General features: G+C 40.3%; 1 protein-coding gene across 3 annotated transcripts in view; it reads right to left on the bottom strand.

Annotated features, from left to right (window-relative positions):
* Nucleotides 1–3,187: 3,187 nt before the first annotated feature.
* Nucleotides 3,188–16,950, bottom strand: part of LOC109871074 (tissue factor pathway inhibitor) — a 40,422-nt gene continuing 26,659 nt past the window's right edge. The window contains exons 2-7 of one of the 3 annotated variants that reach the window (XM_020461879.2): nucleotides 12,175–12,375; nucleotides 6,828–7,004; nucleotides 5,861–5,962; nucleotides 5,135–5,191; nucleotides 4,058–4,255; nucleotides 3,188–3,742 (exon numbers count right to left, since the gene is read on the bottom strand). In XM_020461879.2, coding sequence (XP_020317468.1) covers nucleotides 3,675–3,742; nucleotides 4,058–4,255; nucleotides 5,135–5,191; nucleotides 5,861–5,962; nucleotides 6,828–7,004; nucleotides 12,175–12,375 — 803 coding nt within the window. In that variant the 3' untranslated portion in view covers nucleotides 3,188–3,674. Of the gene's footprint in view, nucleotides 3,743–4,057; nucleotides 4,256–5,134; nucleotides 5,192–5,860; nucleotides 5,963–6,827; nucleotides 7,005–12,174; nucleotides 12,379–16,950 lie in introns of all 3 variants that reach the window. The other 2 variants (XM_020461878.2, XM_020461880.2) reach the window with 2 other exon arrangements.

The raw sequence follows: 16,950 nt of genomic DNA, 5'->3' as shown, positions 1-16,950 counted from the left end.
TACAGAAATAAAAAGTCCCATTTCACAGTAATTACACTCTCAGACACATAATCGGCCCGTCTTTGGACACTGTGCTATCTAACCTCCAAACAAGCTTCAATGCCATACAACACTCCTTCCGTGGCCTCCAACTGCTCTTAAACGCTAGTAAAACCAAATGCATGCTTTTCAACCGGTCGCTGCCTGCACCTGCATGCCCGACTAGCATCACCACCCTGGATGGTTCCGACCTAGAATATGTGGACGTCTATAAGTACCTAGGTGTCTGGCTAGACTGCAAACTCTCCTTCCAGACTCATATCAAACATCTCCAATCGAAAATCAAATCAAGAGTCGGCTTTCTATTCCGCAACAAAGCCTCCTTCACTCAAGCCGCCAAGCTTACCCTAGTAAAACTGACTATCCTACCGATCCTCGACTTCGGCGATGTCATCTACAAAATGGCTTCCAACACTCTACTCAGCAAACTGGATGCAGTCTATCACAGTGCCATCCGTTTTGTCACTAAAGCACCTTATACCACCCACCACTGCGACTTGTATGCTCTAGTCGGCTGGCCCTCGCTACATATTCGTCGCCAGACCCACTGGCTCCAGGTCATCTACAAGTCTATGCTAGGTAAAGCTCCGCCTTATCTCAGCTCACTGGTCACGATGGCAACACCCATCCGTAGCACGCGCTCCAGCAGGTGTATCTCACTGATCATCCCTAAAGCCAACACCTCATTTGGCCGCCTTTCGTTCCAGTACTCTGCTGCCTGTGACTGGAACGAATTGCAAAAATCGCTGAAGTTGGAGACTTTTATCTCCCTCACCAACTTCAAACATCAGCTATCTGAGCAGCTAACCGATCGCTGCAGCTGTACATAGTCTATTGGTAAATAGCCCACCCTTTTCACCTACCTCATCCCCGTACTGTTTTTATTTATTTACTTTTCTGCTCTTCTGCACACCAATATCTCTACCTGTACATGACCATCTGATCTTTTATCACTCCAGTGTTAATCTGCAAAATTGTAATTATTTGCCTACCTCCTCATGCCTTTTTGCACACATTGTATATAGACCCCCCCTTCGTTTTCTACTGTGTTATTGACTTGTTAATTGTTTACTCCATGTGTAACTCTTTGTTGTATGCTCACACTGCTATGCTTTATCTTGGCCAGGTCGCAGTTGCAAATGAGAACTTGTTCTCAACTAGCCTACCTGGTTAAATAAAGGTGAAATAAAATAAAATAAATAATCATAAGTATATAGTTACAGTCCAAATCCACAACAAAAGCATCCAAGAGTATGACATAGAAGTTCGGTTTACACCATTTTGCCACTCAAGGCAGTGGCTAGGAGGGTCCTGGACGAAGACAATGTCTGGACTGGGGCACGAAAATGACTGGTTCAGTTGAACCAGACCCAACAGGAGTGGGTGGAGTCTAACATCTCCCAGTACCATCATGCTCTGGTCCACTACATGGCATTCCCAATCGATGCAGGAACTGCGGCCAACTTGGCCGTCTGGGCTCTACCTGCATGGCCATCTTCTGCAGAATCTGTAACATGATCCTGCAACCTGAGTGGGGAAGGGGGCCACTTCTTTAAAACCTGCCCCAATTCCTATGCTGGCAGGGCAAGGGCCACCACCACCAACCCAAATCCCAACCACTCCACCCTCAATCCCAACCCCTCCACCAGACAATGAAGTCCCAGACCTTTCCACAAATGCTTTTACTTTAAGTTTGAGCATTTATATGCAAAACAAATTTTATGGGTGATATTTTAGTCACTCAAAAGGCTATTTTACATGGGAATCAGAATGGCTGTTCGGGACCTTTAAAAAAAGGACCGGCTGCTTGATCAAGCCAACATGAATGAAAACCCAAATTATGGTTAAAACTAACTTGTGTTGGGTTATTTACGGAACCTGTTACATTATGCTGGCTTGCAAAGTGAGGTGCAATTCCTATTGAAATCCAACCAGAGTGGGGATTTCCAACCTTGTGAATTTGTAGGTTATTTTATTTTGTTATGCATACATAATTAAAATGACATTCAAGTTACATTTTTTTAAAGCAAGGTATTAAATAAATTCATATTTATAGAATTTATATTTAATAAATATAAGTTTAATTGTTCAATCAATGCACATGTAAAAACATAGATATTGAAACAAACAATTCCTAAAATCAACCTGAGCATGCTGGGAAATATAATGATGGCAGTGGTTTCAGCTCAAGTCTAGTTATAAACGGTCCTGTTTATCATGAAATTGGATGATATTTGAAGGAAACCAGATCAAAGTATGATGTTAATATTTTTATACATCTCCCGTTTGGTAGGTCTCTTGTGACGTGGTTTTCAGCAGCACCGACGGATGTGCTGACTTGACAACTGCATTTAAGTTTTGAACGAGCTGTCCCCTCTCGTTCCATGCTGGCTGAAGACCTAGCTAGCCAGTAACTAGTTAACAACAGACACAGATGGAGACCTAGCTAGCCAGTAACTAGTTAACATCAGACACAGATGAAGACCTAGCTAGCCAGTAACTAGTTAACAACAGACACAGATGAAAGGGGAAACACAGTATAAGGATCTTCACCACAGATGAATAAGGTAAACTTTTAATTATATTTGCTAACACACTCCAGTCAAATTTTGGCACCAGTAGAAAAGCTTTCTAGCTATGTAAACCATATCTCTCTGCACGCACACCTTATCCTATGTTGGTTACAAGGCAGTACTTATTTAAATTAGGTAAATATCATGTTACCATTAGTGTTTTTTAAAATGTGAGTTAGGGTGAGGTCACCCTATCCCCTTAATAAAACTGCCTCCTGAATCCAAGTGTTTGACATGGGTACAGGGACCAGTAACTTTATGATCAAACTTTGTAGAAGCAACATTCATTTTTTAATATTTTGGTCCGCATTCTTTTATCTGGTTTCATCCAAATATCCTCCAATTGAATGAAAAACATGATTTTTACTGTTCATGACCTTTAAGGTAAGGGTTACGGTTGAGGTTAGGGTTAAGGATCCTGTATAGAGTCTACGATATGGAAATGATAGCCTATTCTGATAATACAACACTGCCCCCTTGTGTCTGAATAACAGTCTTTTCAGCGGAGCAAATTCCAATTGCATACATAATGCAATATAAAAGGGTGCTTTGAACAGAATGAAAATATCCAGAAATGCAATGTGAATGACTATGCAACATTTTATTTAGGCTCCAATTGGTTGATTATATATGTTCTTTCCAACTATGTTAAAAAAATTTAATGTGCATTTACTCACATGAAGGAATGATCTTAAATACTTACACTGATAATGTAAATGATAGAGCTTTATATTTCATGGGCAGTGCAGTGCTATTGGGTTCCTTAATGTTAATAATTTGTCAATAAAAACAAACTTGTCTGGTGTCCTCAGGAAAAAAAATACAATGATATACCATTTTTTAGGATGTGACAAGGGAAAAAATGTCAAAATGTTGATATTACAAAACCACTCCTCATACAAAGAGCTAAAAGGTTCAAATAACAAAATGACATAATAGGCCAAAACAAGCCTTTTGTACAATTGCTGTAAGACGACCACATAATACCACAGTCAAATAAGAATTAAAAAATAAAGTGTAATTAAAAAGTAGTGTAAGAATGATTTAATACAAGTCCTTGATTTAGACAGTTTGAAATAAGATGTTGGTGTTCTTCTTTATCCTGATGGTCTTCCTTTTGTGAGTGGGATCTGGAAATGGCACAACACAAATGACAAGTTGCAATCTTTTCAAACACTTCTCTATGGCACAAGTCAAGAAAGAAACATTGCATTCTTAAGGTAAATGCTATTTAGCAAAAACACACCTGATTTTTAAACGAAAGGTCAAAGAGTGAAACAAGTGTGGCACTAACACACCTCTTTCAAATAATCAATTAATCATGGTCTTCAGTCTGGATGTTGATCATTTGAATCAGGTGTGCTAATGCTGGGTGGGAACAAAAGCCTGCACACCCAGTAGCTCTATAGGACCGGTGTTGGAGAAAACGGTAACTTGGATCTTACTCGGCTTCATACACATCTTCATGCAGTGTCTCTTGAGGACAAAGTTGTTCTTGTTGCCCCCACAGCCCCTGTTACGCAACCAATGACATCTCTTTGTCTTGGGGTTGTACGCATATCTCCTTCCCGTTCTCCTCTCCTCTCTGTCACACATTGTGCCCTTGTCATTGGTACTGAGACAGAACTCTGGAGGACTGAATTCTGAAAGAATTATTAAGGCAATAGTAAACTGAAATGACGTACAACAATGACTCCATCATACCAAAGACACATTGTATAACACTAAAGAAAGTGTGTAGGCTACATTGCCAATGCAACACTGATAGAACATACTTTAATAAAAACATTTTTTTAAATTTTAGCTTTATGGAAATGAGGCTAATGGTAATCTACTGTAAAAGTGACTACCCACTGGGCACACACTGGCTGAAACAAGGTTATTTCCACACAATTTCAATGAAATTACACTGAACTAACATGGAATAGACATTGAATTGACATCTATACCCAGTGGGTACTTGATTCTATGACTTTTTCTTTTACATTTGAAATTTACCTCAACAAAGGAAACATTGTTTTTACTACCTCAAGAGTCAAACTGTGGAAAAGCCACAAGATGTCAGCCTTGGGTTACGGGAGTACTGTAGGTATCCTATATCACTTCACTGGAATGACAAATACGAATACAGAAACACTCCTTTCCTGAATTCACTGACCTGGGTGGAATTTTGTAACATGAATCATAACTACTTGTCTGTGACTGAGGGATGGCAGACTCCCTGTGCCCCCTTTTAACTGTGTTGTGACTGTATCAGACAGTGGTGGTCTATGAGTACTTACTCACGCCTCATACACCATACCCTCCCATTTTAATAGCAGTGAATCAGTGTTACATGGAAGAAGGAGGTATGGTGGGCGATATGCTGGCTTTATACGTTGTAGTTTGTTTACCTAACTTCTTCTGAAATGGCGCATATAAAATGACTGTCCCTCTTACCTAGCTATTGCAGCAGTTGCAGCATGGTATGTGTGCAATAGTACACATGAGAAATGACTGCATTCCTGGGTTACAGTACTAACCTGTGGCCTGGTGTTGATGATTCTGCTGCATGTTGGAGGCGCTTAAAGCAAACTCATCTGAAAGAGGAAATATTCAGCATATTCACATGCTGCTTTCAATATGAGACTGGAGCATGGTGGAGCATGCATTTCTCCTTCCTTTTACCAGTATTAGAAGTTGTGATACTGTAGTTAACTTAGGAGTTAATATCAACTCACCATGACAGAAGAGATATATACTGTAGCAATACAGTTCCAAAAGGGTACATGGTGTTGTCATTTCTACTCTCTCTATAAACCTTCTCCCTCAGCTTTTTCCTCTCTCCCTCAGAATTGTCTTAAACCGAGCTGACAGGATATCAGCCCTTCCACTTAGTGTCTGTGGTTCATAGTCTTCAGAGACCCCACAACCCCACTTTCCTGGCCCTGCCAATCAGAAGGGCTGACAGAAGGGCAGACTGGCATGCTGGGAAAATGAAAAGCTTCTTGGACAAACAGTTTAATATACTGAGGCTATGTACAGTATCATGAAGAATTACTGTAGGGCTACATGCAACATTAATGCACAAATGAAACAATTACTTTCTGTCTGATTATTGAAACATGTTTAAAGACATCCATTTTGTTAAATCAGATTAGGCCTGCCTGAAATATCTTTGGTGCTACTGCACAATTAATAGTCTTCTTTAATCAATTACTAGAGCTAACATTTGTTTAAGAAATAAAAATACATAAACATCGTCTTACCAGTTACTTTGACAGGTTGTATATTAGGTTTTCTAGTGGGTTTTGGGACGGTGACCTCCAAATGAGGAGTCACATCCAATTTAGGGGCCACATTGGCGTTTTCTGCCATGAAACCAAAACATTAGAGTTTACTTACATAATAAGTTACAGATAGAAATGTAGAAATGTAATAGAAATGTAATATAATACAAACTGTTTACTATTGTTAAAACCTGTTTACCGAGGAACTATTGTAATATGATATACTGTACAACATACAGTTATTATACTTATGGATTCAGATTTATTAAAGAGATAAATTATTTTGAGCCCAATGAAGATGGATTAAGGATTCTGATACAGAATGAAAATGTAATTATCTTTGAGTTGTCATCAATACTTTTTTTTTTTTTTTACATTGTTTGTCCATTCATATTAACACAGACTTCCAGCTAGCGTTGGTCACAGTAGAACAATTTATCCAATATTTTCTTTGACAAATGCAGTAAATAAATTAATTTAAATTAATTCAAATCGGACTAAAATAATTAACTATGCTCAAAAGGCCAAAAAAACCTGATCTAAATGAAAAATGAAGATGAAGCATGACTTGATGGTTTGAAAAAAATCCATCAACAAGATAATTTGCAAGGTAGAGCAACATCGACTGGGCAACTACATTGAAATGACTCTCCTGTGGGTATTTGGTCTTTTAAAGAGGTATGACTGCCTAAAAGCCCAGGCATCACAACAATGACATTAATGCATTTTGAAGAAGTAATATACTCCCCTAGCACATTTCTATTAAAATAAGCCTTGATAGTGCTGCTATGGCCGTAAGTCCAAACCTTTTTCCTTACATTTGAAAATATTGATTAGCCTCACTGATCAAATCTTTCTTGCAAATCATATGATTGGTTGGTCCCTTTTAGACTACTTGGGTGTCACGCAGTGTTTTGAAGAATAGTGTTCGATGCCGATGCACTACCTGGGTTCTGGCACCTGTCCTGGCACTCTTTCATACTCTTGAAGTTATTGGCGTTGCCGAAGCAGCCTCCGTAGTAGAATTGCTTGCACTCCTGGCTCTGGCTGTCAAAGAAGTAGCGCGTCACCAGACCTCGGCATGGCCCCGGAGCCTCATCCAGGTGACAGGGACTCTTGTCAGCTGGGGGGAGATGGACAAAGAGAGATGGAGAGGGCAGAGAGAGAGAGAGAGAGAACATTATTGAGAAACTGAAAAGGGGGAGAAATGGATACTAGCTACTGGGTCATTTGAAAAGATGATAGCTGGGAAATGTGAAAAAGTGCAGTATAGGGAATGGGCTACTGAGACATACTGTTCACTGAAATCAAATACAAATCTACACTAAGGACCCTTCGTACCCAGTCAATTGACTTAAAGGGAAATTGTAAATCATAGGAAAAAAAGTGGTGGCACTAAGACTGGAGTGCTTAGAGAGACTGACTGAAAAGCTGGAGAAAGGAAGAGAGAGAAGACATACTTAGGCATGGAGGAAGATAGTGTGGGCTGCTGACACAGTCATGAATAGATAGATGTAAAATAGATGTGGAGAGAAAGGTGAATTGACTGGAGAAAAAAAGAGAGAGAGCGAGAGGGGAAAGTGGAGATAAGAAAAATACACCACATTACATTGAGGAGAAATGGAGGTGCAGAGATGCTGACTTGAAAATCTTACTGGAGCCATAGTCAAATGCTCTAGTGTCGATGAAGCATGTGATGAGAACTAAGCAGATACAGTGCATTTGGAAAGTATTCAGACTCCTTGACTATTTCCACCTTTTGTTACATTACAGCCTTATTCTAAAATGGATTAAACAGTTTTTTCCCCTCATCAATCTACATACAATGCCCCATAATGACAAAGGAAAAACTGGCTAAGAATTTTTTTTAAATGGATAAAAAAATTTAAAACTTCAATATCATATTTACATAAGCATTCTGACCACTCAGTACAAAGCACTCAGTACTTTGTTGAATCATCTTTGGCAGCGATTACTCCTCGAGTCTTTTTGGGTGTGACGCTACAAGCTTGGCACACCTGTATATGGGGAGTTTCTTCCATTCTTCTCTGCAGATCCTCTCAAGCTCTGTCAGGCTGGATGGGGAGCATCGCTGAACAGCTATTTTAAGGTCTCTCCAGAGATGTTTGATCGGGTTTATGGGCCACTCAAGGAAATTCAGAGACTTGTCCCGAAACCACTCTTGCGTTGTCTTGGCTGTGTGCTTAGGGTCTACGGTGGCAAGAAAAAGTATGTGAACTCTTTTGGAATTACCTGGATTTCTGCATAAATTTGTCATCAAATTTGATCTGATCACAAGTCACAACAATAGACAAACATAGCGTGCTTAAACTAATAACACACAAATTATAGTATTTTCTTGTCTATATTGAATACATAATTTAAACATTCACAGTGTAGGTTGGAAAAAGTGTGTGTGAACCCCTAGGCTAATTACTTCTCCAAAAGCTAATTGGAGTCAGTTAACCTGGAGTCCAATCAATGAGACAAGATTGGAGATGTTGGTAAGAGCTGCCTTGCCCTTTAAAAAACACTCACAAACTTTTAGTTTGCTATTCACAAGAAGCATTGCCTGATGTGAACCATGCCTCGAACAAAATAGATCTCAGAAGACCTAAGATTAAGAATTGTTGGCTTGCATGAAGCTGGAAAGGGTTACAAAAGTATCTCTAAAAGCCTTGATGTTCAGTCCATCAGTCCACAGAATATAAGACAAATTGTCTGTAAATGGTGAAAGTTCAGCACAGTTACTACTCTCCCTAGGAGTAGCCGCCCTGCAAAGACGACTGCAAGAGCACATACTCAATTTTTAGAACATGCTAACATCTCTGTTGATGAGTCTACGATACGTGAAATACTAAACAAGAATGATGTTTATGGAAGGACACCACGGAAGAAGCCACTGCTATCCAAAAATAACATTGCTGCACATCTGAAGTTTGCAAAAGTACACCTGGATGTTTCACAGCGCTACTGGAAAAATATTCTGTGGACATATTAAACTACAGTTGTGTTGTTTGGAAGGAACACACAACACTATCTGTGGAGAAAAAAGGGCACAGCACACCAACATCAAAACCTCATCCCAACTGTAAAGTATTGTGGAGGGAGCATCATGGTTTGGGGCTGCTTTGCTGCCTCAGGGCCTGGACAGCTTGCTATCATTGACAGGAAAATGAATTCCCAAGTTTATCAAGACATTTTTTAGGAGAATGTAAGGCTATCTGTCCACCAATTGAAGCTCAAAAGAAGTTGGGTGATGCAACAGGAAAACGAACCAAAAAAACAGAAGTAAATCAACAACAGAATGGCTTCAACAGAAGAAAATACACCTTCTGGAGTGGCCCAGTCCTGATCTCAACCCAATTGCGATGCTGTGGCTTGACCCCAAGAGAGCAGTTCACGCCAGATATCGCAACAATACTGCTGAACTGAAATGGTTTTGTAAAGAGGAATGGTCCAAAATTCCTCCTGACCGATGTGCAGGTATGATCCACAACTATAGAAAATGTTTGCTTGAGGTTATTGCCGCCAAAGGAGGGTCAACCAGTTATTTAAATCAAAGGGTTCACATACTTTTTACACCCTGCACTGTGAATGTTTACACGGTGTGTTCAATATAGACATGAAAACATATAATTGCTGTTTGTGTGTTTAAGCAGACTGTGTTTGTCTATTGTTGTGACCTAGATGAAGATTAGATCAAATTGTATGACCAATTTATGCAGAAATCTAGATATTTGCAAAGGGTTCACATACTTTTTCTTGCCACTGTGTCCTGTTGGAAGGTGAACCTCCGCACCTGTCTGATGTCCTGAGCACTCTAGAGCCGGTTTTTATAAAGGATCTCTCTGTACCTCGCTCCGTTCATCTTTCCCTCGATCCTGACTAGTCTCCCAGTCCCTGAAAAACATCCCCACATAATGATGCTGCCATCACCATGCTTCACCGTAGGGATGGTGCCAGGTTTCTTCCAGATGTAGATTGATGAAGAAAAATATATAATATTATCCATTTTAAAATAAGGCTGTAACGTAACAAAATGTGGAAAAAGGGAAGGGGTCTGAATACTTTCCAAATTCACTGTATATCATTGATGCAATTTCGATGTTTGAGTTGCTTTGTGTATCACCAACTTTGATTGAGAATATATTACTGCAACACTTCTCACTGCATCCAAGTTGCTTGACATAGGCGTTTCAAAGAGCTGTCACTCAAGGCGAGCTCAAAAATACGAGCTCCTCACCCACAGCCTGTCTTTCCAAACTTTCTGGTAGTTAGCCATGAGAGAAAAAGTAATTTTCAGAATGACTGTTCAGGACCCATAACATTTTAAAGAACGGTTTGTTTACGTTACGCCTTTCAAACTGGAACAACAATTTCAGTAAGGGATGCAAAAAAATCGAACTGATTGGATTAGTTTAGAAAAGGTATGTTATTCATCTTTATGAAGCATAAGATACATCAATCAATCAATAAACCTGCAAAAACTATTTTAAAAAAATCTATCTGCAGTAGAGCATGCTAGAAATTAGACAATGATGGGTGTGGTTTTGATTCAACAATGGCTATTAACACCAAGAGTGGGGTTATGTTACACCAATGAGTGGTTTTGGTTCGATGTGCTGTGTATGAGGTTCAGACCCTTGTATTAGAGTAAAACTAGGCCTTCAAAGTAAGGCCTTATGAAACACTTTTGTTATCGTGTTGCATTATATATATATATATATATTTTTAAATATATATATTTTAAAAATATATATATATTTTTTAATGATAACGTTCACTTAGGATCTCATTTGGTGAAGTCCATTTGACCCAAAAAGTGATGAATGCAACAACCATGTCTCTGTCACTAACAAATAGACATGGGTGGTAAACTCTACAATTCACTCAAAGGTAAGGCACTCTGGGAAATATTCAAATCGGTTTTTACACTAAACCAGTGGTTCCCAACTCCAGTCCTTGATTACTCCTAAGCATACACATTTTTATCGTAGCCCTGGACAAGTACACCTGATTCAACTTGTCAACTAATCCTCAGGCCCTCAACGAGTTGAATCAGGTATGTTTGTCCGGGGATATAACAAAAACGTGTGCTGTTGGGGGTACTCGAGGACTGGAGTTGGAAACCACTGCACTAAGTAGTGTGTTAATTTAACATTGGTTCCAGTGTGTATGTCAGGGTTTCCCAAACTCAGTCGTCAGGACCCTAAGAGGTGCATGTCTTGGTTATTGTCCTAGCACTACACAGCTGATTCAAATAATCAACTAATCATCAGCATTTCATCACTTTAAATCAGCTGTGTAGTGTTAGGGGGGGAAATAGTGATGTTACGGTTGATACTAGAGAGATGAGTCATGCGTCGAAATTACGACATTTGAAGCGGCATCCCGATGCTCATATGACTTCATTAGAAGCATATGATCAATGACATCCAAAGATTCATTTTGTCGAACAACCACCTGATTGGTTTAGTATGGGTTTCGGTAGAAGACAAAAAAGACTGTCCTGTGTGTGCGATGTCATCTATAATAATTTGGCTGTTCTAAATTATTTTCACCAGCAGGTGCCACTAGTGTAAACAATGTTGCTCAAAGGCTCGCGTAATGAACCTATTTGACACAATTGTCTGGAAAATCTCAAGGGCTTCAGGAAGCTTAGTTTCCCCATCACTAGCAAAAACCAAAACGTTCACCCCTTGGGGTCCCGAGGACCGAGTTTGGGAAACGCTGGAATATATGGTCCCACTCTTTCAGTGTTATTTAACAATGAATAATTTGCTGTGCAAATCATTGCTGTGCGTCATTGTCACAGTCTTGCCAATAGATTTGGCTGATAGTTTAAAAGAAAAACATCCACATTTCTTTGAAATGGCACTGTGTGCATTATGGGAATGTGTTTGTGAGTAAATGTTTGGTTTGACAGTCTTATCAAAGTGAAAACAATGATAGCGTTCCTCCCAAAACCATAAAGCACTAAAACTATATTGCTAATTTTAACATATGATTGGACACTGTGAGCTACTTACTATCATTCAATAAAACCTGCATTCCAAAGCAACTACGTCGATGATGTCATTGTGTTTATTGCCTCAAAGATAATGTCTAATCTATTTTGATACATTGGTAACATGGCTGATGATTAAGTTGACCAGGGAACAGAGTAAAGCAAGTACAAACTACAAAAGGTACATATCCGAACAAAATGTGTATGCTTGTTTCATATTTTTCACATATCAACAGTCACATTTGACCTGCAGAGAAATCAGAGAAAAGGTCCAACAACTCACCAGACACCAGGCACATTCCCTCACAAGCTTCCAAGGTCTCAAAATTGTTGGCGTTGCCTCTGCAGCCACCGAACTCAAAGGACTCGCAGTGGCCCGTGTCAATTTCGAAATAGAAGCGCTCCTTTAACACCTTGCAGGGCCCTTCATCCTTCTTTAGGGCACACAACTCGTGGAAAATGAAGAGCTCGGGCTGGGCTCCATCTGCTATGAAAGGAAGAAAGCCAAAGTTGGCATACAGCCATGCACAGATATACAGAATCCCATGGAAATGCTCTAGTGTAATTTAGGTCATCGCTGTGCTTTAACCTGAGGCTTTGGACTAGGTTAGAACTTATCTCTGGTACATTCCAAACGACTCCAATTTTAGTAGTTCAAGACCCCTCGCTGCGTTCGGATAAATTATTTGACATTACAGCCTCGCTGGTAACTCTCAACAGTCCTGAATAGAATTCAACATGTACAGAATTCTCAAGAAATGCACCTAATTAGACGGACTTCCAGTAAGTGCACTCAACAACAAAACCCTAAACAGTATAGCTGTGACTTTCACGGTGATCTTTAAATGCATTCCACCAAACGCACATACCACGTGTTCTACAAGACATGGGAACAGATTACTTGGAATAGTATCAAAACACTGTAGCATCTTCACAGCAAGCCATCAAGATGTTAAATCACCATCTCAGTCTGGGGCTAGATTCAGCCCGCTGTGAAAGTACCGTTCCTTCAGATCAGGGATGGGAGGGGGTTGAGTGACAGCCTGCTTTCCAGTGGTTGGATCACTTAACTTTCAACATCCTGATCTTCATCTGCCAAAAGGGACTGGGTTTTCCTTTTCCACACATTGTAGATCAGGTTAGTTGACCCCTCTGTTTGCTTATGGCTACCTTCTATCATATACAGCTGGTCACACATATAATGATTCAAACAACTGCAACGTGACAATCAAGATCGATACCCTCTATCTTATATCGAAACTTGTCAAACATCAACAGTCATCCAGCGTGTGTCGCTTTGTTTGTGAGGGTTTGATAGCAAAACACCCTGACAACTATTAATTGCTGCGGGATTCCCTGCCCAGCAACACCTGCAGACTCCACAACCCCACCATTTTGCTCAGGCCCCAGCCAGCCCACAGCAGGTCAGCTGTCTCAACAAATACCCTCTCGCCAGCCTGCTGCTAATGAGAACACAGGCGTGGCATTCCAATCTGCCACCTCAACCGCGGATACAATTCCTTCTTGTAACGAGGCCGGAAACACTCATCAAAAATGCAAACCTCTGGGTTTATGGCGGTTCGCTTTTGCAGGGGAGATGAAATGTTTTTAGAGTATGACTCCAGATATTTTTATTTACATTCCTTTGTCCGGGCAGATAACCAGAGAGAGAAGAGGCCCTTCCAGGGGATAATTACACAGCAGGCAGGCAATCCACATTCTGTCTTCGTCTCTGTACCACTAGGCCCTCTTTGGCTGTGTAAACATGCATCTGTCCTTAGACTCCCTGAACAAACTGCACAGGGCAATAACGACAAGTTCATGCCTGGTCTTTCCCTCACAGCCCACACAGCACCACCCTGGGTGCAACAGGAGTCACTTCGCTTGTCAGTCCTAAGATCTTTGAAAAGTAAAAGAGGGGAAAAAGTGACTGCTCATTTGTTCCACCGTGCTTCTTTTAAGTGGAAACTGGGAAAACAGCTTGTTTTTTCAAAGATGTGTAATAAGCGAGGAGAACTCTTCCCAAAGAGGAAAGAGAAAACAGCATGTTCCTATTGATTTTATCTGCCTGGTGAGGCCAAGAGAAATACTGTACAACAGACAGTGTGTATTTCCTTCACTTATTGTCCAATGTCCAGCCGTGCTAATGTGGGCCATCCAAAAATACAACACACCTAGAGACAACCGTATTGTCTCAAATGTTGGGCAACTAAAAACTTGATCTGAATAAAAAAGAAAATCATTGTTATTGCACCAGAGACTATTTTCCATAAAAATATGATCTTAGAAACTTGAAAAAAGTTAGCCTTGGTGCACAGTAACTGTAAACAAGTTGTGTTCTACCTAATCAAGCTATTCATTATTTGAAATAACACAGAATTGGACATATCGTGAAAATCAAGTGACACTTCACCAAAAGACCTCGTTTGACAGTACAGTGCACACATAAGTTATTTTTCAGACCCCTTCTCATTTCTTCCCTTCCACCCTCCCTCCCTATCAAAGTATGTCTGCATCTCAAGACTGGACCAATGTGCCCTTGCACTGAATGCCAATGAGTTGGGACTATTTATGTTCATCTTCCCACAATTATTCAACAAAAGCCTGGTTGATGCCAACCAATAGATCAGCTTTTTCAGCTCACCCCAATACATGTACTGTAGAGCCTGGCACAAAATGTACCAACACATTTTTGGCCTCTTAATTTGGATAATGAGCTGAATTACTCAACACTGGTGATGTGCCTAACTTCTTGGTAATGAAGAAAACAGGCAGGTTGACCCTAGAAGAGGCTTAGTCGTAGCTTGTTTAGAGAAATGTCAGGGGGAAGGCAGCATTAATTTCATTGAGATAGGAGACTTGACATTTGTCAGGCCTGAAAAACAAACATCATTCAAAATCAACAATGTGAGGGCATACTATATTATAACCCCATAACATGATAAATTGAAGAAGACAAATTGGATTGGTTTAAAAGGTGTGTCCAAGTGATTGTTCCAAGTAGTTCCAAGTCCAAGTTAGTCACCATTATCAAAACAAAATGAATCGTGTGGATGAGGATATAAGTCTAACTGTAATGTCAAGAAGTAAGGGTAGGTCAACTGATAGTAACATGAGTCAGCGATTATGTCACCCTTATGACGGAGGGTTCAAGTGTCACCACAATTTATTTATGTGACCAAATGTTGCAAGAGAGGTTTTCATCCTAGTCATAAGGTAGGCAAAGTTGGGTGTGATCACTGTAATGACAGTATATAAAGTAAAGGGCACATCATCCCTGGCTGTGCAAACAAAGCCTAAAAAGATACCAGAGCAACAGGCCATGTTCATTTCCAATGAAATATGAATTTCCAAGATGTAGTAGTTTGGTTCTGCTTTCCCTGTAAGTTGAGAGAGAGAAGAGAGAGAGAGAGCATGAAGTAGTGAGAGCAAGACAGAAATGGGCAGAGGAGAGGCAGGAAGAGAGGCTCAGAAATAAATAGGTGACAAGCACCATTCAACTATGAATCAGAGTATTAGAAAAGGAAGATGATACAGAATGATACAAGGAGATTGATAGATAACGGTGATGACAGAACACGAGTCATGGGTCCTTGAGAAAATCTCACACAAATTAAAGGATACCTTTCAGAGGTGACTAATTATGACCTCATAATCACAAGCATCCTGTGGTTGCTATAGAAGAAGGCTTATCTAACTTCACATTACAGATAAAAGATGCCTCAAGCACTTTCCAAACGAGATCCCCCCAAAAAAACAGATCAAAGGAGCCTGGGTGAAGTGTTTTCTACATGGAGTACACTGTTACAACTTCCATTGATATTAAGTGCTTGGCTCTCCAAGAGACTTTCAGAAAAGCAAGGTTCATTAGCAGACACCTTAGTAACCTCTAACTTCAAACCCATTCATTTTTGTCTTGTTTGCTGGAACTGCAAGCAAAGCCTTAATTTTCTAGAAGTCTACAACAAAAACCATTCTTTTTTTATGTATTAGTGTTGCTCAGACAGTTTCTCTCTCTTCCATAGGGACAACTAGGGATGCAATAACAGATGCATATGTTGTAACCACTTCGCTCAATAACTTATCCCAATTGACCGTATTGGGCTTGAGTTTGGATTCAATATAGGTTGTCTTTAGTGCAACTGCTCTACCATGATATGGCATCTCCAGAAACATCCCTTGACAAGAGGCAGAAAGAGTTATTTGTGTCATTGCTGTCAAGGATGACCAGTGTGTAACCCAAAGGAAGGGACTTGGATGACACTAGTCGACGTGGCGCCAGAGGAAATGGCAGCAGTTTTACGGGCACCCAACTATTGTGCTATTATGCGTTTTTTTTTTGTTGCGTAAATTGTAACTTGTTTTGTACATATTGTTTCTGCAACCGTATCTTACGGCAAAAAAATAGCTTCTGGATATCAGGACAGAGATCACTCAACAAGATTTGACAAAGATTTTTCTTCAACAAACAAGACATCCTCCAAACACCCGGCAGGGCAGATATCCATGTTATTTGCAAGAGGAAGCGACGCAGGTACAGAGGACAGAGCCGGATGCCTGGTCAGGACCCGAAAAAGGCGAGTGGAAAAGCTGCCGTTACCGTCAATACTACTCGCCAACGTGCAATCATTGAACAATAAACTAGACGAGGTACGATCACGAATATCCTACCAACGGGACATCAAAAACTGTAATATTTTATGTTTCAGGGAATCGTGGCTGAATGATGACATGGATATTCAGCTAGCGGGATATATGCTGCACCGGCAAGATAGAACAGCACACTCCGGTAAGACGAGGGGGAGGGAGAGGGGGGCGGCGGTCTGTGCATATTTGTAAACAACAGCTGGTGCACGAAATCTAAGGAAGTCTCTAGATTTTGCTCGCAGTTAAACCAAATTTCCATCAACATGATAAATGTGCAATCAGAGGGGAAAAATATATATTTCACCTGTACTCCACACACAGAGACACGTACAAAGCTCTCCCTCACCCTCCATTTGGTAAATCCAACAACAACTCTATCCTCCTGATTCCTGCTTACAAGCAAAAATTAAAG

The sequence above is a fragment of the Oncorhynchus kisutch genome, linkage group LG26 (assembly GCF_002021735.2).
Source record: "Oncorhynchus kisutch isolate 150728-3 linkage group LG26, Okis_V2, whole genome shotgun sequence".
NCBI lineage: Eukaryota > Metazoa > Chordata > Actinopteri > Salmoniformes > Salmonidae > Oncorhynchus > Oncorhynchus kisutch.
This window is presented reverse-complemented; position numbering and strand designations above follow the sequence as displayed.